Below are 27,223 nucleotides of genomic sequence, written 5' to 3' on the forward strand. Positions count from 1 at the left end.
GGAAATTTCCTGATTCTTATACATAATTCGTTGCCATGCTTCTAAAGTGTTCCTAAAAAAATATGTATTTGCATGAGAATCTGATTGGATTTTCTTGTCTATTTTCCTTTTATTTTATTTTAGACTTTAAGCTTGTATGATTTGTGTGCATTTACTAACGATGATGATTTCCACATAATTTAAAATTAGCATAAATTGTTTCTTTGTATTTTCTTAAGACTCATTTTTGAAAAATAAAAATCGTTTATTACATCACAATGGTACGCATTCGGTTGTTACGCTCGAGTTAATATGCGTGAAAGAGATTGTTTTTTCTTTTTCAATATTTTACTCTTCTTTTTGTAAACAACGAAAGCTAATTGTCCGCTTCAGGAGCTTTCCATTGTAACGTATATGAAATTTTTGCATGTTTTTGGTGTTTGAAATAGATTTTAAGTGCCGTAACAGTTTTAAGATCGATTTGAACACTTAGAAATAATTTTATATTATCCCTTCTATGTAATGAAGCGTCCACAAGTCGCAATTTAACAAATATAGTTACCATAAATTAGATACATATGTTGCGTAACGTATGCGACATTAGGTCCACCACGTTTTTGCGTTTATTTTTACTTAAAACTTGATGAAAAGTTTGGCTAGGTGAATATCGATTTAGGAGTCAAGTTCGCAAACACTTGTTAACTCTTGATAAAGAGTTTTCTTCCTTTAAAGAAGTTTTTCATTGCAATAAATCCCTTCTATTACTCTTTTTCCTAATTATAAAAAAGTAACCATTTTTCATGGAATGCCCCTTCAAAATAAAAATTACAAAATTAATTTCTGTTCAAATTTAACGAACCAACAAAAATGTACATATTTTTGCTTTAGAATTGTGTTATAATACGAAATGATTCAGGATAGCGAACAAAAACATAAATGCTGAAATATCTCATCATTTCCTTTCCTAAAAAATTTTTAAATATAAAAAAATAAAAAAAAAGGAATCGCCCGAGCAGGGACTTGAACCCTGGACCGTTGGATTAAAAGTCCAACGCTCTACCGACTGAGCTACCCGGGCATATCAAATATTGTGCAAATGAACCTTTATAAGGTATTTCATCACAAATAGAAATTCGGTTGCTTATTGAGTTATTATTGTTTATAGTTTCGAGTTCAAATTCTGTTCAAGCCTTTGGGTATTTTTTTTTTATTTTTACGTGCGTTCTTAACTTGTTTTTTTTTTTTTTTATCAACGAGAAACAAAATTCCTATTGGAAGTAATCTGTGTCTGACACATTGAATATTGATTTTTAACAATAATTTTATTGTGTAAATAAATTCATTTTTCAAATTAAGAAATAAAAGTTAAGTAGGTACAAGGAAATGCGAGTATTCCTGAGACAGATTCTAGACTGGAATACCAAAAAATATTTCTTTTTTAACACGAAAAGAAATATTATCTTAAAATTTTAAATACAACTAACTGAGCCATTAACAAGATACACGAGACTATAAAAAATAAAAATGTCTTCTTGGTAAAATCGGTAACGCCATACCGCAGTTTTATTATTATGTTTAACTACGATTAAACTCGGACTTTAGCCTGCATAACTGGAATGTAGTTCTGAAAAAAATTTTTTGAATGGTTTTCGAGATATAATATTTAAAAGTTTTTTTTTCTATTTTTACTTGCTCTTTAAAGCAATTATTGGTTATGGCAAAAAATGCTTCCAGGTTATAATTAAAACCAACATTACGATGATGTAGAAGTTCAAAATAGTGGTTTCGATGGCAGATTTATCATTATAAAAAACTGTCTCAGACTGTCTTCATTTTGCTGGTTTTGCTTTAAATTGTAAAACAAATATCACTAAATATAGATATGAAAGTACATATTTTATAATTTTACATACATAATTTGCTTAACATTATTTGATTAACTTATTTAAATTTATTTTAGCTCGTTTAGACATTTATTACCAAGTTATACTTTGTTTAATCATGTAGTACATTCATTGTACGAGTATGATGTCTAGAGGCTAGGTTAAAAATACCTAAATGCTTAAGATAATTAAAGAAGACTTTTTTATCTACATATATTTAAAACCAAAAACAATAACCTTATGATAGCAAATCAGCTTGAAAAAAAAAAGAATATGCGAATGTTTTCAAAAACAAAAACACCATCTTTTATTCAGAGCTATCACCCGAATCACTATTTTTTTGTTTAATTTATGTTTTGACTTGAATTAATAAATTAGGTACGAAAACCAGCTTCATATAATTAAATGGTCAAAAGCAATGTTTTTAAAACTCTGTTTGGTTAATATGAATTTATTTTGATCATTAATTTGCTGGGTTAACATAGACTAAAATAAAATACGGGCTGGTATAAAGAAAGAGTCAAAGAACTTCAGAAATACAGTAGCGAAAAAAAAATGCAAACGAAAGAGGTTTAAAGAGTTTTGAACAAGAACTAAGTTACCAAATTTGGATTATTGAAACTGTTTTATTTTCATTAAACAGAGTCAATTTGTGGAATATTTTTCTCCAAAACCATTATTTGGTCAAAAGCCTACCTAAATATGCGTTTTTAGACGAGCAAAAAAATGCAAATGTTTTTATGTTTGCATTTTATTGTATTTTTGAGATATTTCAGAATCCCACATTGACTTATTTCAATACCCGTGACACGCTGCTAGTATAGATACTACAATATAACTTTATACCACATGTGTGTCAGAGAATACCAAGCTAGTATCAGGAAAACACCATGGTATAAATATAGGGTTTTTAGCGTAGTATAATATATACATATATATACTAGAAGAGTGCCTGAGGTATAATATTCTTATCTCGATCGAGGTGTGAATGATAAATTTAAATTCCCTTTCGAATTAAGGAAAACTAAGATTTGAACAAGAACATCTTAAATCAGTTTTTTGAATCTCGAAAGTTAGACCTTTTAACTTCACAGCTTCACGTCGAAGATTGAACCCCTATCGGTCCTCTCATAATAAGCAATTGAACTTCAGTTTTAAAACATAATCTATTTACTTATCAATCACAAATCAGATTTAATTATGACAGATAATTTATCAAATTCAAGTGATTCGGACTCAATTCAACAAAAATGCGAGTGTAAGGAATGTGATTGTAATTGTTCAGATTTATGCAATCTTGCGACAACGCTATCTAATTGTAACCAAAATCAATTATATTTAAATTCAATATACGAATTTAATACGAAAAGTGGTCGCAAGTGTTGCTGCATAAATTGTCCCCTTAAAAATTTATGTAAGTAAATTATTTTGAAGTAGTTATATGTATAGAACTTTCTAATGTTTTTTTCATTGTAGCGGCGCCATTTTTTAAATTTGATTTCATTTAATTTTTTTTTTGTAATTAAACTTACATACCTGGCTTATGACATACTTAAGAAGTTTTTTTCTACCACTTTAATATTTAAAAAATCTCTACAAAAACACCAGCACTTAGATTGGTCTGAACCCCTTTATTGAATTACCAGTTTTAAGAATGGATGGAGTATGTAAATCTAAAATTTTCCAAAAATTATTTAAATGGAAATGCGTCTATAGACATAGAAAAGTTAACGGTTCAATGAAGTCATTCCAAAATTTCGTTTAATATTTCATTTGATTGAAAACATTTTTACTCATGGCCATTTAAATAATATCAACTTTTGTCCTCAAAGTTTGTTTTTGCTTTGGATATTCACGCTTAAAAACATAAATCTGACACTTGCAAGGATACTCTGTATGAATAAATTTAGAAAACCTTTATACTTAACAGTTAAAACCATTACAACGATTTGTCTGCTTTGTTTTACTTATGAGGTGAATATATGTAGATGACACCCTTTGAATGTTTGAAATTAAATGCCACATTTATTCGGACTAGAAAATCCAAATAATTGGTTTATAGTTTACTTTTTCATTTATTTATCAAAATGTCCTCATAATCTAGAATACTAAATCAAGGCCACCAAGAAACTAATAAAATTTGTATACAAAATTACATGTGATTACACACAGGTAGGGTATTATTTATTAGGTATATTATTATTTATTTAAGAATCTTTGAATTATCGATTTAAAAGTTTGAGGAAATTAACAAGACAAATGACTAAATTCACATTCAAAAATGTCTCTGCACACAAATTTGTGTTTAGTTGTTGAAACCGGGAAGAAACAAAATTAAAATGCTTTTACTTTTTTTGTTGTTGATGAAATGACGACCAGTAAACCAAATGTGTACATTTAATTAAATTTAGATAATGATAAAAAAATGCGAATATTTCCAATTGATATTTTTCATTGGCGAGTTCGACGCCACAAAATAATTGTTTTAAGAACGAATTTCTTTAGTAAGTGTCGACGATATCCTTTTCAGTAGAGGCAGTAAAGATTTCGACAGAGGCGGCGGAAGGGGTGTGCGGAGTGTGCCCCCGCACACGGCCCCGCTCTTAGAGGGGCCCCGCGGTCGCTAAATGAAAATGTCTCAGATATAATAAAATCCGAAAAACCATGTCTCTTCTCTTTATTCAAAACAATCAAATAATTGAAATTGGCTTGTTTCCACTCGATTTCCATAATTCCATCGAGATGAGTCGAAGCATACATTGGCCACTTTTTGCAAAAAAAGGAAAGAAAAAATAAATTAAACAATTTAAGATTATTGTTTTTTTTTTTTTTTCTCAACTGAAGCAGATAATTAGTTTGCCCAGCAACTTGGATTATATAAAATTTTGCTTTTAAAATTCCCAATTAAATTTAAAATACAAAATCTCAGTGATAAAAACTGTTTTTTTTTTTTCTATTTTTCAATTTTGTATAGGTATTTAAAATTGTATAAAATAAGTTTTTGTAAAGGTTAAGAATGGGTAAACTTTACTTCCCTTCAAAAAATTCTTTGCTCGCTTACGCTCGCAATTTATATAAACTGGTTTTTTACACTTTCTAGAAATTTGAACACTTTGTTACTTAGGACTTAAGAACATTTCTGTTTTCCGCCGCCAATTTAATGATTAAAAAGGACCATTTTCGCTGTTCGAAATTCCGTATTCGAACACATTTTGCGGATTCATTGATGTTTCAAAATACGGACGGATTTACAATCCACAAAACTTTAAGAACCCGTTTTAAATCAAAAATTTTGCTCAAACAAACATGCGAATAATTTATCAGTTATTTCGTAAAAAAAAAATTAAATGATTGATAAGTATCTAACAGAGAAAAGCAAACATCAACAAAAACAATTCCAATTTTTTATATATCTTCCTGTATTTAGCAGGGGGAGCCCCTTGGTTTTTTTCGGTCTCTTCTTCTTCAACTCAAAAGCAAAATTGAATCACCAATTAAAAGAAGCAATAAGTCCTCAATATTCCTAAAATTACATTTTGATGTAAATCTTGTCTCTATACAAAAGAAAGAAAAAAAAAAAACGATTTTCTAATAGAAATCTATGGAGTTTGGTATTAACAGCATAAGTTCATTTTTTTCGAAAATCTATTTTCGTTTGGTCTTAACTGCATAACTCTAAGTAAACTAGTTCCAAAGATATTCAATGGCCCTAACCACACTTAACTCCTTTTTTCTAAAATTATATTTTATCATAATGGCATAACTCCAACTTGTGCTGTTTTGACCAATCAAAAATGTTTATACTTTTAAATAAGTGTTTGGTCAAAACAGCACAACTAAGTTCCTTCGTTCGAAAAATTAAAATTCTTTAAAAAAAATATATAGGACACAACTCGAAATAATCTTATTCTTGAACGAAAAATAGTTTGGTCAAAACAACATATCTTACTAAAAAACATATAAATACACTTAAAAAATATTTATTCTTACTTTATTTGTGTAAATATTATCACAACAAAAGCATTACTGTTAAAAAAAGAGCCAAGTTCTCCTATGTTGAAGTTATGCTAGCACAAAAAGTACTGAAATGTAAAAGTGTACCAAGTTCTAAAGCTTGGCTTTAAATTTGTATAAATAAAATGTTGATTGTTCTCTTGACAATTTTTCTTTAAATTACCGATTTTTAAAGCTATTTGAAAAATTGCCAAGTAAAAAATCAACATTTTATGTATACAAATTTAAAGCCAAGCTTTAGAACTTGGTACACTTTTACATTTCAGTACTTTTTGTGCTAGCATAACTTCAACATAGGAGAACTTGGCTCTTTTTTTAACAGTAATGTTTTTGTTGTGGTTTCACTTCTTTTTGCAAGGTATTGCTCAGAGAAAATGGGCGGTTACCACGACCCTTGTCTAAAATTGTCAAATTTTAAATTTTTTCTTTTGTATAAACTCCCAGGTCTACCATTCTACCAAATTTTAATGTTATACGAAAGTTAGAAATGCTCTATAATATTTGATGAAAATTCACCGGAAATAGGCAGTTGCCACGCCCCCTGGCTGAAATTCTCAAATTTTAAATTTTTTAATTTGAATAAACAACCAGCTCTAACATTCTACCAAATTTCAAGGTTCTACGATAATCAGAAGTGCTCTATAATATTTTATGAAAATTGATCTATCCACATTTATCTATCGACATTTATCTATCCACATATATCTATCCTTATATATCTATCCACATTTATCTATCCACATATATCTATCCACATTTATCTATCCACATTTATCTATCGACATATATCTGTCGACATTTATCTATCGACATTTATCTATCCACATTTATCTATCCACATATATCTATCCACATATATCTATCCACATATATCTATCCACATTTATCTATCGACATTTATCTGTCGACATTTATCTATCCACATACATATATCTATCGACATTTATCTATCGACATTTATCTATCGACATTTATCTATCGACATTTATCTATCGACATTTATCTATCCACATATATCTATCCACATTTATCTATCGACATTTATCTGCCGACATTTATCTATCCACATACATATATCTATCGACATTTATCTATCGACATTTATCTATCGACATTTATCTATCGACATTTATCTATCGACATTTATCTATCCACATTTATCTATCCACATATATCTATCCACATTTATCTATCGACATTTATCTATCGACATTTATCTATCGACATTTATCTATCCACATTTATCTATCGACATTTATCTATCGACATTCTACCAAATTTCAAGGTTCTACTAACGTGAGACTAGCCTAACCGCATTCTTAGAACCATCAAATAAAGAAGTTGTGCAGTTATTTGCGTTTTGCTAACAATAAGATGAGATGGATTTATTCCCCTTTTCCAATTGGTAATTCAATTGATATTTTTATATTCTAAAAAAGAAACTGACGAAAACAAGAATTTCTACATTAAAATAAATAGCTATATTATATTGTACCAATTTTAGAAAAGTACAATTTAATCAAAAAAGCAATCAAGAGTTAGTTTTTATTTTGATGAAGAAAGTTTGATTTTTATTTGAATTGTCAAATTTTAGAAAATTTCGCATTTAATTTTTCTGAAATTTGGAATGTAGATTAAAAATTTCTGCAAAATTTCATATCAATTTTACTTAAAATAGTTTTTTTCCGAAAAATGTTTATAGCGATTTCTAACGATTTTGATTTTTTCTAAAAACGCGCCCTAATAAAAGAAATCAAATTGCTGAAATTCATTCTAGATGCTGTTTTTTTGTTTGATTTGAAGAACGAATTATTTTTTTTTTTGATATGTACCTACGTTTTAGAACATTTAACAAAAAATCTTATTTATATAAAAAGTTTTAAAAATTAAAGCAATCTGAAACTTAAGAAAAAGTTCGTGAGATCGAGTCGTGCATTTTGTTTTTCATCTACAGCCCTGTTCCATTGGAAGTGGTAGTCTTCTAATTCTTCTAAAAATGAATGGTTTCTTGACTGGATAAAATCTTATTTAAAAGTACGAACACAGTTTGTCATCTTTAAGAAAAGTATATCTAAGCAAATTGATGTCTTATCCGGAGTTCCACAGGGTAGCCACATTGGACCACTTTTATTTATCCTTTTTCTCAATGATATTTCTAAGGATATTTCGTATTGTAAAATTCTCAAATTTGCTGACGACTTCAAACTTTTTTACGGTTATTCGAACCCAAATGGCTATTTATTTCTACAACACGACATTGACAGAATATTTGAATGGTGCAATACAAATGGAATGGAACTTAACAAAAAAAAGTGCAAAGTAATGTCCTATTCGAGGAGCAGGAACCCCTATTTATCTTACTACTTTGTTGAAGAATACATGATCGAAAGAGTTGAACATTTCAATGACTTAGGAGTCTTATTTGATACAAAGCTGTCGTTCAACCCTCATATTGACATCATCACAAGCAAGGCAAGGAGTCGCCTCGGTTTTATAATGAGGTTCTCAAAAGAATTCAATGATCCTCATATTCTAAAGGTTTTGTATTGTGCTCTCGTCCGTCCCATCGTTGAATATTGTAGCTGTATATGGTGTCCTAGCTACGACGTAGCCATAAATAAAATTGAAAGTGTTCAAAAACGCTTTTTACTATTTGCTCTTCGACATCTCCCTTGGGACCCGAATCTAAATCTTCCGGCTTATGAAAATCGCTTAAAGCTTCTTGGACTGTCGACACTTAAGAAACGGAGAGAAGTCACCAATGTTCTTTTTGTCTACCAACTTATATCCGGATCAATCAATTCACCTTCTATCCTCAGCATGCTGAACATCAACACTCGCCCAAGACTTACTCGCAACCCTTCATTTTTTTATACGGCTTCATCCAGAGTTAACTATGGAATTAATGAGCCTGTTAATATTATGTGCATGGACTTTAATCAATATTATCAAAACATAGATTTTAATTTATCAAAAAATATTTTAAAGACGAAACTATTGAATTGTTAATTATGATTTCTTAAATTTTTTAAAATAACTATTGTTACTATTTTAACAACTTAGACACGTAGTCTGTAGTTGAATAAATAAATAAATAAATAAATAGTAGATATTTTGGTTAATCTAGTACTATCATATACTGTCTTGGAAATCGCTAGTAAACTACTAGTAGTACTTTGCCACCTCCCAAAGGAACAGGGCTTACATTGAAATGAAACGTTTTGTCTTAAGCTTGTTATTAGAATTTTGAACTTGATACTTGATACTTTTTTTCAAAATAATAGTCCAAATTCATTTTCTCAGGGGCCCCGAAAATTTACTCTAGCACACGCCTCATTTTGGTCTAGCGCCGCCTCTGGATTTCGAATTCTAACTTACATTTTTAATGTCTTGACTGAATGGATAAAATGCAAAAGAGGGTTTGTTTTATCAAACCACAAAACAAAAAAAAAAACAAACCCTTAAACAAAACAAAAACTTTAAAAAGTATCTTACTCATAAGCCAAAATATTTATTTGTGTTATTGCCGTTGTTTTTTTTACGGATTGTTCATTGTGCAAAAAATGAAATATTTTTTTAAAGTGGTTATTAATTTAAATTAGATGAGCAATAAAAACAATTTTTGTATTATGCAACTTTTCGAACATTGAACAAATGATTTATTTTATTAATGAGTGATTTGCTCCCAAAAAATAATTTTTTTCAAATAGAAAACTTACGTATATTATAAAGAACAACGACGACAACACTTAAAATGTCGTGTTATACCCTTTTTTCAAATCCAATAAACAAAACTTTAAAAATCGAATTGTTTTAATGAAAAATTTTATTGTCAAACTTAAAAATTGGATTTTTGTATTTTTAAATTGTTTTTTTTTCCAATTTCCGAAATTTTAAATCACATTCATAAATGTGCATTTCATGAAATATTTCTGTACAAATAATCTTAAGGATTCAGGCCAAATTTATTTCCATCATTGTTGTTCAACAAGTTTAAAGGTTGTCTAAAGATAGACCCTATTTTGGGAATTGAAAAATGTTCACTTTAATGTCCCTTGGGCCATAACTTTAAATAACTGTGCTAAAAATCAGAACTACCAAATTTTGCACACGGTCTATTTTTTAGGGTTATTTTAGTGCTGTTTTACAAATTTTTCAAAATTTAATTAATTTCGTTTTTATTTTCTTGCAGATGATCCGGAATTTCACGAAATTATAACACAAGCTGAGATCGCTATTGAGCATGGTATATATCCAGAACGAATATACCAAGGAAGTAGTGGTTCCTATTTTGTTAAAAATCCTGCGGGGGTAAGTTTAAATCAAATAGACATTAAAACAAAATTGAAATATTATTAAGATCATATTTTAAAGCTTCAAAGTCCGCTTTATAAATTTTAAGGTATTGATTTAAAAGCGATTAACATAAAGAAGCAAGAACAAGTGCTATGCACATTGATTCCAAATCGGGGAATTCTTTCATGTAAGCACATTGAAAGAATTTTGGATGTGAATTGAACAATTAATTTTATATCTTATATATTTGAAAATTCGGATCAAAGGCAATGCCATATTTTGTTTAAGTAGGTAGATGAGAATGGAAAACACAAAAACTTCTAGATAAAACATCAATATTTAATATTTTACCCATGGTTTTTATAACAATGTTTCATTTCAAATTATGTACCAATAATATAATGGAAGCTTTTTCTTCAGCAAACAAGATTAAATGGTTATAAAGTTAATGTCCTTCAAGTTGCACGAAAAACTAATTAAACTTAGCCAAATTAGACACAGACTAAATTTCGAAAAAATGGATTGCTTTTTCAATGATATAAACTGGTTAACAAGCGTCTCTATGTCCTCTTTATATATGACCTGGAGCCTGCATTAAAGTTTTTCATATTTATATACTATTTGAAGAGGTCACTACAAAATTCCTATAATTGTCCTCTTTATTATATTCGAATGACCGTCTTATTAAATCGACTTTTTGACAAAAATGCACGACTGGGGCCGCACGCACTTGCTCTTGCAGTTCAAAGCACTTTTATGTTAGCTTACTTGTAGATTATAAGAGCTTCCTCTCTATAAATTTTTAAGAAATTTGGTTGGTGTAGGGGAAGAGACGGTATGGAAGCCAAATGTTAGTTAAATAAAAATTTTTTCCATTTGACATGACTTTATTGAGAAAAACTAAAAATGCAGTTTTACTGCAATTACTTTGAATATTACGTATGCAAAATTTTATCAAAATGATTAGAGCCATTTTTGAGAAAATTGCAATAACTCCATAATAATGTACGGGAAGAGCCGACACCCGCGATTTAAAAAAATGTAAAGACCATATTTCCACTATCCGTATTTTTTGAGCAAAACTAAAAACGCAGTTATGTTAGATCTATGTACAGCATTACGTGTGTTAAATTTAATCAAAATCGTTAGAGCCGTTTTCGAGAAAATTGCAATAACTCAAAAATTTTGTATGGGAGGTATACGTTCTAAGCGAGATATTAAAAAACAAAAAAAAAAACAACCTTGGAAATTACGAAAAAAACATCCATACCAAATTTCAAGAAAATCCGTCAACCCGTTTAGTCTGTAGCTACTTGTACAGATGGACGCACGGACGCACCGCCGCACCGACGCACAGACCGACGGACGTCATGACGAAACCCACTTTTTTGGACTTCTCCATTATCGTAATGTTAGTTTTGATTAAAACCTCGAATTTTTTTTTTTACACGAAACCAATACTTGCCCTATAGAGCAAGTAAAAATTCAATGAATATAAATCTGAGCCGGTATTCTCTTAAGCCTCCATGTTTTAGCTACATCCAGATGAACCAAATAAACATCTTTTTTGTGCCAAACTGAAGCACAAGCATCTTCCTAATATAATTTTTCGATGTTGTCCGCGAACCCAACATATTGAACTTTTTTGTTGCAGATAGTGCTTTGCTTGTTACCACTCGCCCTGAGAACTATCTGCTCCAAAACAAAGTACAGGAAATCACATGATAGTGCATACCCAAATTTATTGTATTGTGCATTTTTTTAAACGTCTTACGGCAAATCCAGGATTGCAAGTACAGCATTAGGTGTACAAATTTAAACAACCAGTTATGAAAATCATTTAAGAGGTTATAAAACTATTATAAAATGAGTTGGTTAAATTATTAGGTTTTTATTTTCTGTTAGCCGTTAAAATGTTGTCTAAAAAAAATGTTACGCATACACCACAGTGACTACCATAGTTAGATTTGTAACTTGATGCGCGTCAGAGTGGAAAACCTCCCGATCGGAGCATTACCTATAGTCTCTGCCCTTCAGATGGCCTAGCCATCTTAGGCGCTGCACATTTGCTCTCTTCATTACGAGCTGTTGTGTTTCTTGGAAGTATGGTTACCAACCAGTCCGCCACAATGTTCTCCTTTTTTTAACTTAAGCAAATCCCTGAGCACGGTTTGTTCAAAAACTTGCTTAGAACTCTTCCTTGGTAGATTCTTTAATGCATCGGCAATAATGAACAAACAGTGAGATTCATTACCCTACCCTGTCTAAAGCAATACACGAAAAAGGCGAATGATTTCTTTCCAGTAAATCAAGAAGGCAAAAAATGCTAAATTTTGCTAGTTAATGAGTATAATTTTCTTAAATTCACGCAGGCAATCAACCAGGGAATAGTTGTGAGCAATTATTTAATTTGATTATAGTCGAGTCAAATTAGACATAAAATTTGTAAAATCTCGGAATCCAGGGAAAGTCGATGCATCTGAAAAACGAGTATAGGGCTGCATTATAAAAGGGTCAAATAAGAAAGTTAAAAAAAAAAATTTCACCGCTCTCGATTACAACAGTTTTTATGGACCGTTAACTGTCATTCCGTATGCAAGTGTCAATCGGAATTGCTGTTTCATTTTAGATTTTGATCAAACTTTGTAGGGATGTTCTCTAGGACTGTAAGGAAGCAAATCCATGATGATTTAATTTTAAGTTGCGTGGTTTCCCCGCTACCCGCATTCGAACTTTTTCAGAAGGTCATTTTTATGTTATTATAGCTTTGCGTCTACTAAAGATATCTCTTTGTTTGAAACGCCATTTTAAAGCTTAAGAGTATTAATTTTTGAATATATATTAAAAAATTACGTAATAATTATCCCTGAATTAAAAATAATTTTTGAAAAACTGGTAATTTTGCTGATTTTTCATGGTTTTTGACTGGCTCCAGAACCTTGGCTATTATATGTAGGAAGCTTATACTTACCAAATATTAAATATAGATGTTTTTCAACAAAATAAATCTAAAATGAACTCGATGGCTGTACTCCTTATGTAAAAATTTTAAGTTCAAAGTATTGAGTATTTTAAAAAAGCTAATTTTTATATTGTCATTTTCTACGATTTGACTAAACGAAGAAATGTGAAACTTACAGTGTGTTAAGCTAAGAGTACGAACTAAATATACTATTGATTTCATGCTTCTATCTTATGTCAAACATAGTGCAATCATAGTCTTAAGTAGGGGTTTTTTTGGCTTTTTAGCATTTTTGCGAATTTTCAAACAAGCGGTACACTAAGAAGATATGAAAATAACACAATTTTATTTAGAGGACTTAAAGCTAAAAGTTTCAACTTAACACACTGTTAGTTTCATGTTTCTATCTTTAGTCAAATCGTAAAAAATCATAGTATAAAAAAATATTTTTTCAAAAAACTCAAAACTTTGAACTTAAAATTTTTGCATAAGGAGTACAGCCATCGAGTTCATTTTAGATTTATTTTGTTGAAAAATATCTATATTTAATATTTGGTAAGTATAAGCTTCCTACATATAATAGCCAAGGTTCTGGAGCCAGTCAAAAACCATGAAAAATCAGCAAAATTACCAGTTTTTCAAAAATTATTTTTAATTCAGGGATAATTATTACGTAATTTTTTAATATATATTCAAAAATTAATACTCTTAAGCTTTAAAATGGCGTTTCAAACAAAGATATATCTTTAGTAGACGCAAAGCTATAATAACATAAAAATGACCTTCTGAAAAAGTTCGAATGCGGGTAGCGGGGAAACCACGCAACTTAAAATTAAATCATCATGGATTTGCTTCCTTACAGTCCTAGAGAACATCCCTACAAAGTTTGATCAAAATCTAAAATGAAACAGCAATTCCGATTGACGCTTGCATACGGAATGACAGTTAACGGTCCATAAAAACTGTTGTAATCGAGAGCGGTGAAATTTTTTTTTTTAACTTTCTTATTTGACCCTTTTATAATGCAGCCCTATACTCGTTTTTCAGATGCATCGACTTTCCCTGGATTCCGAGGTATAAAGCTAATTTGACTCCACTATTACTTGAAACGGTCGTAACTATCACTATTATTGACCAAAATGTTGGTTTAAAACGACTCAAAAGCCGCGTAACTATACGACTAAAAGTTTTTTTTTACATTTGTAACCTTTGTTACTCCTCTAACACGGCCTAAAAACTTTTTATATATTTAAATTTTAAAAAGTTACGAGTAGAAGGAAGTTGTGGCATCTACATTATAATACCTAATACATTGACTTGAATTATGTATATTAGAGTGACCGCAACTCCCATAGAAAAATTTTTTTGTCGAATTTTTTTCGGGGGAACCCCATAAAATGTTCCGCCTTTGCAGATTTTTAGATAGCCAAAATTTCAGCTCGATTGGATAACTCTAAATGGTGCCGACACTCGCTCAAAGTATCAAAAATCTCTGTTTTTTCACTGTTTTGCGAAGAAAATTAGCTCTAGCTCCCAAACAGATCGGGTTATTTTCACTTTTTATATATTTAATTAAAGGTAGTGTTGTTACACATAATTCAGATGCTTAATTTGTTAAGTTTTACTAAAAAAGAAAAATATTGTCATCAATTTAAATTTTCAGTACTTACCACAAAAAGAGCTGAAGTGCAAACTCGATTTAAAATTAAACTTTTTTTTAACTGTTTTCTTCTGCGGATAGGGATAGAATGGATGTTTCTCTATCTCTGGGCCCTCGGGTAGCAAAAGTATGAGGTATAGTCGTGGGGTGAAAGAGCTATTAACAATGAAACTTTCTTTGTTATTGGATCGATGTAAGGCATCTGATAGAAATGCTTCTCGCATAATTATAGCTACAATAGAAGCACTAGGGCAAAATCCAATTGACTTTGTAGTTTCAAAATCAAACTTACATTCAACAAGAAAAAACTTTTGCTTGGTTTAATGCCCCAAGAGCTTATCTGGCTCCTAAACAAGATCTTGATCTTTTGCGTAATTGCATTGAATACCGCAAGATAGACAAAGATATTTCAGAGAAGGCTCTTGCTAAATTCTCAAACCATTTATGGTATTTGAGTTCAGAGCAGGCAGGTCTGGCGTTCTTTGACCTAACTTTACCAGATGGCGAAAAATTAGAAACGGCCAACATAATTTTGAAAACCAGTGAAACGGAAACCAACAGAATAGTAAATCCAAAGCTACAGACACATGAAGATGAACAATTTGTCACAGCAGGGTTAAAAAATATTGTGAACAAAGAAACATTGAACTTTTTCAGCCGATTGAAAATAGACACAAGTTTTCTCAAAGAACCTCCAAATCTTTGGCCCGAAAACCCGCATTTTAAAGAAGGCTTTAAAAAAGTGCAATCACTTAAAGTCGTAAATGACATGACAGAAAGAGGAGTCAAATCAATAACGGATTTTAATAACCTTTTAACTAAAGATGAGGAACAAAAACAATATGTACTTCAAGTAGTCAGTGAGTGCCGAAAATTGTATCCTGATGCTTCCAAAACTACTTTGTAAATCTGTTGATTAAATTTTTTTAGTATTTACTTCATTAATTATGTATAAGAAATGTAACACGATGTTATTTTTTTTTGTTTTTTAGGCCGTGTGTGAATTGCGTAAAATAGTTCACATAGTGTAAAATATTTGACACTGTTGAGGTGAATAAAAAATTTTCAGCTGTTAAAAATTTATTGGGCTCTGGGACCTGGTTAAATTTGAGTTAAATTTTTTTTGCAGATGGTTTTGTTTTGTTTTTTTTTTTTTTATTAAAAAGGAGTTTCATAGCAGAAAAGAGGCAAAGAAAAATATTAAACAATAAGCCATAAAGCTGAAATTTTTTTGTTCACCTCAATAGTGTCAAAAATTTTACACAGTGTTAACTATTTAACGCAATTCACACACAGCCTTAGAATTCTGTTAAATGTTTCGTTTTTTTAAATAAAACAGTTTAAAAAAAAAGTTTCATTTTAAATCGAGTTTGCACTTCAGCTCTTTTTGAGGTAAGTACTGAAAATTTAAACTGATGACAAAATTTTTCTTTTTTGGTAAAACTAAACAAATTTAGCATCTGAATTATGTGTAGCAACACTACCTTTAATTAAATATATAAAAAGTGAAAATAACCCGATCTGTTTGGGAGCTAGAGCTAATTTTCTTCGAAAAACAGTGAAAAAACAGAGATTTTTGATACTTTGAGCGAGTGTCGGCACCATTTAGAGTTATCCAATCGAGCTGAAATTTTGGCTATCTAAAAATCTGCAAAGGCGGAACATTTTATTCGAAAATCGATTTCTTGCGGTCACTCTAATGTATATATCCAATAATTATATATCCAATAACATAAAACTTTTTCAAAACCTTACACAGAAAGTAGTGGCAGTATTCAAGCCCAAAGACGAAGAGCCATATGGACGAATGAATCCGAAATGGACAAAATGGATGCACAAACTGTGTTGTCCGTGTTGTTTTGGACGTGCTTGTTTAATTCCGAATCAAGGGTAAGGATTTAAATCATTTTTTACTTAGTAATACAATCTCTAATACCTAAATAATAATTTTATTCCAGATATCTTTCGGAAGCTGGAGCAAGTCTAGTGGACCAAAAATTAAAATTAGGCGTTGTACCGAATACACGAATAGTACGTTTAGTTGCCGAGACATTTAATTATGCGCGTATCGATAGACGAAAAGCGAAACTAAAAAAACAAATCAAAGAACACTTCCCATCAGCGAGATTTAATCGAATGAGCTTGCCTTTGAAAGTTAGTTTTTCCCACCTTAAATTGTTTTTGTATAGAAAATGTTATATGTTAATTATTAATTTTTTAGAAAGGATCATTTCAAATATTCGTTCAAGGCTACAGGGATGCTGATTACTGGCTACGACGTTTTGAAAACGAAGCTCTAACATCTGTGCTAGCTAAATCTTTTCAATTGCAATTTGAAAGATTAGTTGTCTTAGACTACATCATACGAAACACAGATCGCGGCAACGATAATTGGCTAATAAAATATGATCAACCAAAAATTGTTAAACAAGTTAATGGCACTGTTACGCCAACAAGAACAACTGAGATTATCCCAACCGAGTCATCGAGAACTGATGGAGTTACATCTCTAACTGATGACATTATAGCGAATTTGGATGAAAATCCAATACCTGGTACTAGTCAGCAAATTCCAGATGTGCAACAACTAAAACAAGAGCTTAATCCAGATAATACAAATAATTGGAATGTTGTTCAATTGCCAGAAATTAAAATCGCCGCTATTGATAATGGACTGGCTTTTCCATTTAAACATCCAGATTCATGGCGTGCATATCCATACCATTGGGCGTGGTTGCCACAGGCTAAAGTGCCTTTTAGTGAAGAAACCAAACAACTTGTTCTTCCCTCGTTATCCGATATGAATTTTGTAGAGGAACTATGCAATGATTTGTTGCATTTGTTTAAGGTTTGAATTAAGTTAATTTATTTTTTATCAATTTAATTACATCTCTTTATTTCAAAATTTAAAAAATTTAGCAAGACAAAGGATTCGATAGAAAATTGTATGAACGTCAAATGTCTGTGATGCGGGGCCAAATTTTAAATTTAACTCAAGCCCTCAAGGACGGTAAATCTCCCGTTCAACTAGTCCAAATGCCAGCAGTTGTCATTGAAAAGTAATTCTTTTTTTTTATTTCGTATTTTAAAAATCCAATTATTTAATAAAATTTTTATTTAATTTTTGCAGAAGTGAACCGAAAAGCAGATTATCCTCATTTACCCAGCGCTTCCAAAATAAAAGCCCATTTTTTTCATGGTGCTAACGAGAAGGCCAAGTCAAGTAATGATATGTTTAAATTTTTTGTTTTGTAAATATAGGTGAATATTTAAATAAATTAGTTGAATAAAATTAATCAGAAGTTAACATGGAAAATTCAATTTGATTGTCAACTCAAAAATTCATTCAGAGTTTATCTTGATTCGTTTTATTTTTCTTTTGAATATGGGATTTTTTGTGAGTGACATTTTTTAAATGCGATTTTGAGGTATTTAGGTTTGAATAGTGCGGATGCGTTTGCAGTGTGTTTTAAAATAGATCAGTGATTTATTTTTATTCATGTCTACAGATTTAAATCTGAAGCACTAAATGCCTTTATTGATGAAATTTATTACTTTCTGCATGACTAAAAGTGGTTAAACGTCCAAAGAGGTTCCCGAAAATATTGTTTTAAATAACACAACAAATTTGTCAACCGCTTTACATTTTGTGGCGCAAAAAAAAAAATACTTTCTTCTACTTTTAATAGTGGAATTTAAAAAAATAGCTTGGTTCACATTCGAAATAAATTATGGATGGACAAAATTATTTCTAAATAAGGGGTTTTTTTTTTTGTTTTGAACAAAAAAAATGAGTTTTAGCGCACAGAAAGTTTGTAAAGTGTATTTTTTTGTTATATTAATGCAAATTAAATTTATTTAAAAAACTTAAATCGATTTTGGTTGAATTCCAAGAGTAAATGTAAAATATAGCATTTTTCTGAGTCCCCTAATACTCAAATTTGCATTTTTTCATAAAACACTTTTACAAACTTCCTTGTAGTAAAAATCAAATTTTTTTCAATTAAAAAAAGTTTTTGCACCAACGCAACGGCAATTTATCAAATCATCTCACTGGCCAACAATTTTCAACTTTGTTAAATTTTCCAGAAAGATTTATATTAAATTGTATTGATTTGTGTTCAGTTAGCTCATAAATCATATTGGTTTCTTTCTAGCAGCTCTAACGTTGTTTTCGGAATCAGCACCCGTCTATAGCAAATGTAAAAGATACCATTTTTTTTAGCCACCCTTATATGAAAATTTTCAATTTAAAAAAATTAAACGAAGTAAAATTCTAAAGCCATTTAAGTAATTTACTAAGTTAAAATTAGTCTGCTTTTTGGCTTAGTAACTTAAATGGCTTTAGCATTTTACTAAATCGTTTAAAATTATACTTTTTAAAAAAGAAACATTTCTTGCACCTCCCTAATTAACATTATTGCTTCCCAATTTCGTTGTTCAAAATTACCATTTAATTTAACAATAAAAGCACGTCTAACGAAGGCCTTAGTTAATCAGACGTTTATAAAAACACCCTTCTTTGAGTCAAATTTGAGGTTTTTGAGTTTTATTTTTATTTTTTATTGTTATTATTTATTTACTAACAATTTTCAATATTGTGCATTACTTAAAAAAAAAATATATTTATAACTAAATTTCTTTCATTTTAGCTAATTCTTACATCATCCAGATATATAAAAAAAATACAAGAAAACATTACCTTATCATTAATGGGACTCATTATAAGTATATAAATAAATAATATCTATTTAAATGTTAACTATTATATAATTATGTATTAGTTTTATTATTTTATATTAATAGTAATTTCCTTAAATATTGTTTGGATTTGTAACATACAAATGGAGAGATTTAGTAGGTAACCAAAAAAAAATCTAAGTTGTTTTTTTTTTCAAAAATATTCATTAATTCAAACTAAAACAAATTATTCCTTTATTAAAACCTATTTATAAAATATTATTTCGTCAAATTATTATTTATTCTGAAAATGTAAAACAAGAAAGTTGATAAATAAAACCATTTATAAAATGGGAGCATTGAATATTATTTTTTTATTGAATTTATTACTTTATTTTGGTAGGCTTTAAATAATTAAAATCCTATAATAAAAATACACCAACTGGAAAAATATTTTAAAAAAAGTGATCCATAAATCGAAAGATTTGCATCTTTACCCAAAAAAAAAACATAAAGTTAGCCACCAAAATAATTACACCAGAACAAGCAAACCGTAAAGGTATCTCCAATAAAATCTGTGGCCAGCAAATGGTGTTTTAAAAAATTCATCAATACCTGCAATTCGATATAGGTGCATGGATGCGTGATATTGCGCTCGATTTCCCATCCAACGTAGTGTACACAAAATTGTTGCAAAAAGCTTAACAGATATTCCTTTTACTCTATTGCAACTTATGTCCTACTTTTGATAAAACAAGTTCTATATTTGTGTTTGTCAAGCAAAAACCTTCCACTGTTTAAAAATTATTTGCAATTTCTTAATTTTACATCTGTTGCGTAACTATTACTTACCTTTCGTCTTCTAAGCGTATCATATTATTATTATTTAATATACCTACCCGTCTTTAACAGGAAAAGTGCCAACCGCAAATGAGACTTTCTTTGCATTTTTATGAAAAGTTTTAAAAAATGCAAAGTGCAATTTTTTTTATTTGGTGAAACGAAATCAAAGAATTCTTCGCAAATTAGCTTAATTCGGCACTTTTTAGAAGAGTACATACTTTTCACTTTCCAGATTTGAGGCGTTCAGTATAATAATTGATCAAGTCCATTTGAAATATCTGCATTATTTTGAACTTTGAGAAGCTTTTTCTCAGGAACTAATGCAACTTTTCACAGATCAATAGCTCTAATCTATAGAATTCCTTTCTTTCATTCTATTTGATATAAAACCAAACTCTTAATTTTTAAGACTTTAAAGCATCTAACCTACAGAGAAGTGGACTTGACCCAATATTATTCTGAACGCCTCATTTGTGGTTGGTGAAACATAATTTGCGGGAAATTTTTGTTTTACTTTTCAAAAAATTTGATTTCTTCTTTGCAAATTTTCTCTTGGTGAAACAAAATTTTCAAAGTTAAAGTGAAAAGTTGCAAAGTGCTGGTTGGTGCAATTGGGCCCATAGTTCTTTGCTTTTTAAATATTTAATATTGATAGAAACATGAAATAGTGCCAACAATCCATTTAATTTTGAAAATAGGACGATTCAATTACCTCAAGGTACCGAAAATGCACTGTGTCAATTTCAGTTATACCACGAATGAAAGTTAGCTTCTTTACTTTAGGATTAGCTCGTGCAGTCGTTTTTCAAATATGAGTTTTCACTTTCACCATGCACAATATAATCGGGGCAAGTATTTTGGTTATAATATGATCTAGCGTTCATAAATGTACACAAGGAACTCTACAGCAAAAAGAGAAATTTTCAGCATTTTTATGACAACTGAGTAAATTTTGATCCTAGTGCAAATCCATCCATATCCAAGTTAATTGTCTTATACAACGAGTTTCATTGCTCAATATGATTAAGGGCCAATTTTTCAATAGTCAGATAAACCTCAGATAGAGCTTATTCTAGGAATAAAAGTTTTTTTTTATAGTCTAACTGACGATTGAAAAATTAGGGCTTAGTAGAATAGAATTTAGTATTTTTTTTAAATAATGCCCAACAATACAAGTAAAAAAGATTTGTCCCCTATTTTTGTTCGAAATTCTTAATAATCCTGTACTGAGTAAGCCCAAAAATTGAATAAAAGTCAAATCTTTTGTATTTTTTTTTTTTTTTTGACAAAATTTCTTTTTAACACAATTTTTTTTTCAATTTAGTTTATTGAACTTGTTATTTACAATTGACTTAAAATTAACTTATTTCTAAGATACATTGGTTGATATAAAATTTTGTTGGCACAGAAGGGGCCTAACCTTATACAATGACTAAGTTATAAAATATAAATAAATATTATACATGGATAAACTTAATTTAAAAAGTCTGCTGACTAGGTTGTCCTCGGGGTGTTCAGACCCGGATGTCCAGTTGTGGGGTTGGTTGAGTTGGGTTGGTTTGATTGGCGTTCTTTTTAACACTTCGTTGAAGGAAATCCTACTAAAAAAAGGTTTACCAGGTTTACCCAGAGTTTACACCGTTTCATTAAATAAATTTAGTATTTGTCCAATCATTCCACTACCATGCTGAACGTTAAAATAAACACCCCTATTCTGCTATTCGATTCACGTGAATCGAAAGATCACGTCAAACTGGCTTGGGAAAACTTCTAACTTTCGAAATCAAAGCATTGTGTCCGCCTGTTTTATAAATTCTAAAGAAAAAATATTTGCTTTCGTTTAATTTTAACTGCCATTTAAACGCTTCTTATTTTAGACTTTCACGTGAATCGAATAGCAGAATAGGGCCGAAAGTTATAAAGACGTTCGATTTTTATGAATTATTTCATTTCCAAATGTAAGGAACTACTTTTAATGAGAAAGGCAAACAATATTAACAATAGAATGGCAGATTTGTCTTATATCTACACATGTGACCCTGGAATGCATCATCCTTAACTAAACTTAACTTAAATTCTTCCAACAAAAAAAAAATAAAACTATTTTCAACATATCACATCAACCAGTTACAACTCAAACTCAATACTATGTAGTTAGATAAACTTAAAAATCCATTTAAAAAGTAAAATTATGTACACCGACTAAAATAACATTTCAACCATTTAATCAAATTAGTCCAATAAACATTATACGAGTACATTATAAATAAAATAAAAACTAATGAATATAAAAAATAAATAAACATGCAAACTTTTTATTATTTTGTAAAATAAAATTTTATTAAATAAAAATATAGATAGGTATATAAGGGAACGATCTAAAGGCCTTGAAAATCAACAACCTATATTTATTTTAATTTAATGATTTATTTAATGTGTATAATTAATATTAAATTTTAAAAAACACAATGAAAAATAAGTCAAAACCTTAAAAAATCAACTTCAAATCTTAATTTTAATTTTTATTTAGATTATTATTTATCTTTACAAAGCTGTGTTTTATTTATCATTATTATTGATTTTATTGTGTTAATTTATAAAATATTCACCCTAATATTATATGGTACTAAATAGTATGACTATTCAATATTTGTTTGTTCTTTTTCTTTACTTAAAATTTATTTATACAATTAATTTTATTAATTAACTTAAAAAAGAAAATGAAAATAAAAAAGAAAAACGAAAAAATTAGCATGGTATACCAATTGTGTAAATAAGAACAAAAATGTAACAGATGAGAAGATATTTTTTAAGTACCTATTTAATGGAACATTTATAGAAAAATTATAAATAATGTAGTCATAATATAATATAAATTTGTTCTGATATTTAAAGCGAAAATAAATTAATAATGTAATAATCAGAAAATTAAAATGTGTGTTTATTTAAAAAAAAATCCATCAAGCGGGGCATCAACATAAAGATATCTTTAAACACTTTTCACTATGAGGTCTAGTTGCTGAGTTATTTGAAATCAAAATATTTTACTCATACCCGGAAGAAGTTATCTTCGGATTCATCCAAGCCTGGAAATTACAAATTTATTTTTACTTGCTCTATAGGGCAAGTATTGGTTTCGTGTAGAAAAAAAAATTCGAGGTTTTAATCAAAACCGACATTACGATGATGGAGAAGATCAAAAAAGTGGTTTTCGTCATGCCGTCCGTCGGTCTGTGCGTCTGTGCGTCCATCTGTACATCGAGCTAGGGCCTAAACGGATGGACGGATTTGCTTGAAACTTGGTACACATGATTTTTACGTAATTCCCTAGACCCGTTTTTTTTATTTTTCTAATATCTCTTTTTAAACGCATATCTCCCATATAAAGTTTTCGAGGTATAGCAAATTTCTCGAAAACGGCTCTAACGTTTTTGATTAAATTTGGTGTAGGTAATACTCCTATTGATTCTTACAAAACTGCGTTTTTAGTTTTTCTCAAAAAATGCGGAGAACGGAAATATGGCGTTGCCGTTTTTCAAAAATTAACATATTTTTTAAGTTCATATATTTCATCAAAACATGAGTTAATTGTATTCAAAATTTACAGACATAATTTTGAAGTGTCAAAAATAAAAAAAAAAATTAAAAAAGTTTTTGAAAAAATTTTTTTTAAGTTTTTGAAAAAAAAAAATTTAATTTTAATTTTTTTAACTTGCAATTTTTTTTTCTCGATACTAAAGAAAATCTTAAATTTCCAATAGCTATTTAAGATAACGATACTTTGAACTACAAGAGCAAGTACGTGTGACCCCAGTCGTGCATTTTATTTTTTCTGATTTTCGATGAAAAATAAAATACATTTTTTTCTTATAATCGGACGCAGATATCTTTGGACCAAAGTTTCCAAAGAAGTTTTGGTTTACGGATTTGAGTTCACAGTGAACAGGCCTATGCATTTAGTCAAACAAATTAGAAATTTATTTTTTTAAGATTTTCGAGAAAAAATCAAGGTTAACCCCTGCCGAAAAAAAGTGCATTTTAAAAAATTTCCTCCAAATTCATCGAGTGATATATCAAAAGAAAGGTGTGTCAAAGTCTTATTCATAACTGAAAACCAAAAGATTCTTGCAGGTCTGGCTGCTGAGTTATTCGCATCCAAATATTTTTATTTTCTTAAATTCGGAGGCAGATATCTGAGGACCAAAGTGTCGGAACAAGTTTTGGGTTTACAGATTTGAATTCACAGTGAACAGGCCTATGCATTTAGTCAAACAAATTAGAAATTTATTTTTTTAAGATTTTCGAGAAAAAATCAAGGTTAACCCCTTGCCGAAAAAAAGTGAATTTTAAAAAAATTCTCCAAATTCATCGAGTGAAATATCAAAAGAAAGGTCTCTTAAGGCCCTAATCATAACTGAAAACCAAATGATTTTTGGAGGTCTGGCTGCTGAGTTATTCTTATCCAAATATTTTTTTTTCTTAAATTCGGAGGGAGATATCTGAGGACCAAAGTGTCGGAACAAGTTTTGGTTTACAGATTTGAGTTCACAGTGAACAGGCCTATGCATTTAGTCAAACAAATTAGAAATTTATTTTTTTAAGATTTTCCAAAGAAGTTTTTCGAGAAAAAATCAAGGTTAACCCCTGCCGAAAAAAAGTGCATTTTAAAAAATTTCCTCCAAATTCATCGAGTGATATATCAAAAGAAAGGTGTGTCAAAGTCTTATTCATAACTGAAAACCAAAAGATTCTTGCAGGTCTGGCTGCTGAGTTATTCGCATCCAAATATTTTTTTTTTCTTAAATTCGGAGGGAGATATCTGAATACCAAAGTCTCGAAATAAGTTTTGGTTTACAGATTTGAGTTCACAGTAAACAGGCCTATGCATTTAGTCAAACAAATTAGAAATTTATTTTTTTAAGATTTTCGAGAAAAAATCAAGGTTAACCCCTTGCCGAAAAAAAGTGAATTTTAAAAAATTTCTCCAAATTCATCGAGTGAAATATCAAAAGAAAGGTCTCTTAAGGCCCTAATCATAACTGAAAACCAAATGATTTTTGGAGGTCTGGCTGCTGAGTTATTCGCATCCAAATATTTTTTTTTCTTAAATTCGGAGGGAGATATCTGAGGACCAAAGTGTCGGAACAAGTTTTGGTTTACAGATTTGAGTTCACAGTGAATAGGCCTATGCATTTAGGTAAAAAAATTACAAATTTATTTTTTTCATATTTTCGAGAAAAAATCAAGGTTAACCCCTGCCGAAAAAAGTGCATTTTAAAAAAATTCCTCCAAATTCATTGAGTGAGTTATCCAAATAAAGGTCTTTTGAAGCCTTACTCATAACTGAAAACCAAATAATTTTTGGAGGTTTGGCTGCTGAGTTATTCGCATCCAATATTTTTTTTTGAACTCGGAGACAGATATCTACGGACCAAAGTCTTGAAACAAGTTTTGGTTTACAGATTTGAATTCACAGTGAACAGGCCTATGCAATTAGGTAAAAAAATTACAAATTTATTTTTTTCATATTTTCGAGAAAAAATCAAGGTTAACCCCTGCCGAAAAAAAGTGCATTTTAAAAAATTTCCTCCAAATTCATCGAGTGATATATCAAAAGAAAGGTGTGTCAAAGTCTTATTCATAACTGAAAACCAAAAGATTCTTGCAGGTCTGGCTGCTGAGTTATTCGCATCCAAATATTTTTATTTTCTTAAATTCGGAGGCAGATATCTGAGGACCAAAGTGTCGGAACAAGTTTTGGGTTTACAGATTTGAATTCACAGTGAACAGACCTATGCATTTAGGTAAAAAAATTACAAATTTATTTTTTTCATATTTTCGAGAAAAAATCAAGGTTGGCTGCTGAGTTATTCGCATCCAAATATTTTTTTTTCTTAATTCGGAGTCAGATATCTTCGGACCAAAGTGTCGGAACAAGTTTTGGTTTACAGATTTGAGTTCACAGTAAATAGGCCTATGCATTTAGGTAAAAAAATTACAAATTTATTTTTTTCATATTTTCGAGAAAAAATCAAGGTTAACCCCTGCCGAAAAAAGTGCATTTTAAAAAAATTCCTCCAAATTCATCGAGTGAGATATCAAGAGAAAGGTCTTTTAGAGCCTTATTCATAACTGAAAACCAAATGATTTTTGGAGGTCTGGCTGCTGAGTTATTCGCATCCAAATATTTTTTTTTCTTAATTCGGAGTCAGATATCTTCGGACCAAAGTGTCGAAACAAGTTTTGGTTTACAGATTTGAGTTCACATTGAACAGGCCTATGCATTTAGGTAAAAAAATTACAAATTTATTTTTTTCATATTTTCGAGAAAAAATCAAGGTTAACCCCTGCCGAAAAAAAGTACATTTTAAAAAATTTCCTCCAAATTCATCGAGTGAGATATCAAAAGAAAGGTCTCTCAAAGCCTTATTCATAACTGAAAACCAAAAGATTCTTCGAGGTCTGGCTGCTGAGTTATTCGCATCCAAATATTTTTTTTTTTCTTAAATTCGGAGGCAGATATCCCCAACACCATCGATGTGCAATACTCTCCAAAGCCAAGCAATTTAATTTTAAAATAAAACAACTTGTTTAGTTTTCCTCGGATTTTACAATTTTTTTGTTTTATTTTTGTCCTTTTTTTGTTACTTGAGTTTAAATAAATTATTATTTAAATGTGAATTTACTACGGTTACATTCTTCAACAAGGATGTTTAACAAACTTTAAAGAAAAAAATTAAATAAAATAGAGATTAAAAAAAAAAACAAATCAATATTTATATTTTTGAAAGCAATTCACAGCGCATATTTCCGAGAAAAATAGAAATAAAACAAATACTATATTTGATGTTTTGTAGCTTTGTGTTCTACGCAATGGGAGCCAAAATGAGCGTTGGAATATTTAGA

General features: G+C 29.8%; 1 protein-coding gene and 1 non-coding gene across 3 annotated transcripts in view; one reads left to right on the top strand and one right to left on the bottom strand.

The window, feature by feature from the left end:
- LOC129913649 (phosphatidylinositol 4-kinase type 2-alpha) overlaps positions 1 to 21,597 on the top strand; it is a 28,650-nt gene extending 7,053 nt beyond the window's left edge. Inside the window, exons 1-8 of one of the 2 annotated variants that reach the window (XM_055992423.1) lie at positions 3,048 to 3,276; positions 10,069 to 10,187; positions 16,554 to 16,684; positions 16,753 to 16,948; positions 17,016 to 17,642; positions 17,714 to 17,853; positions 17,925 to 18,017; positions 19,447 to 21,597. In XM_055992423.1, the coding sequence (XP_055848398.1) occupies positions 3,063 to 3,276; positions 10,069 to 10,187; positions 16,554 to 16,684; positions 16,753 to 16,948; positions 17,016 to 17,642; positions 17,714 to 17,853; positions 17,925 to 18,000 (1,503 nt within the window). In that variant the 5' untranslated portion in view covers positions 3,048 to 3,062 and the 3' untranslated portion in view covers positions 18,001 to 18,017; positions 19,447 to 21,597. Of the gene's footprint in view, positions 1 to 3,047; positions 3,277 to 10,068; positions 10,188 to 16,553; positions 16,685 to 16,752; positions 16,949 to 17,015; positions 17,643 to 17,713; positions 17,854 to 17,924; positions 18,018 to 19,446 lie in introns of those variants that run through there. The other variant, XM_055992422.1, reaches the window with a different exon arrangement.
- Positions 985 to 1,057, bottom strand: Trnak-uuu (transfer RNA lysine (anticodon UUU)). Its single transcript has one exon. It is a non-coding gene; the product is annotated as a tRNA-Lys (tRNA).
- Positions 21,598 to 27,223: the final 5,626 nt, after the last annotated feature.

Source organism: Episyrphus balteatus, chromosome 3 (assembly GCF_945859705.1).
Source record: "Episyrphus balteatus chromosome 3, idEpiBalt1.1, whole genome shotgun sequence".
NCBI classification, from domain to species: Eukaryota; Metazoa; Arthropoda; class Insecta; order Diptera; family Syrphidae; genus Episyrphus; species Episyrphus balteatus.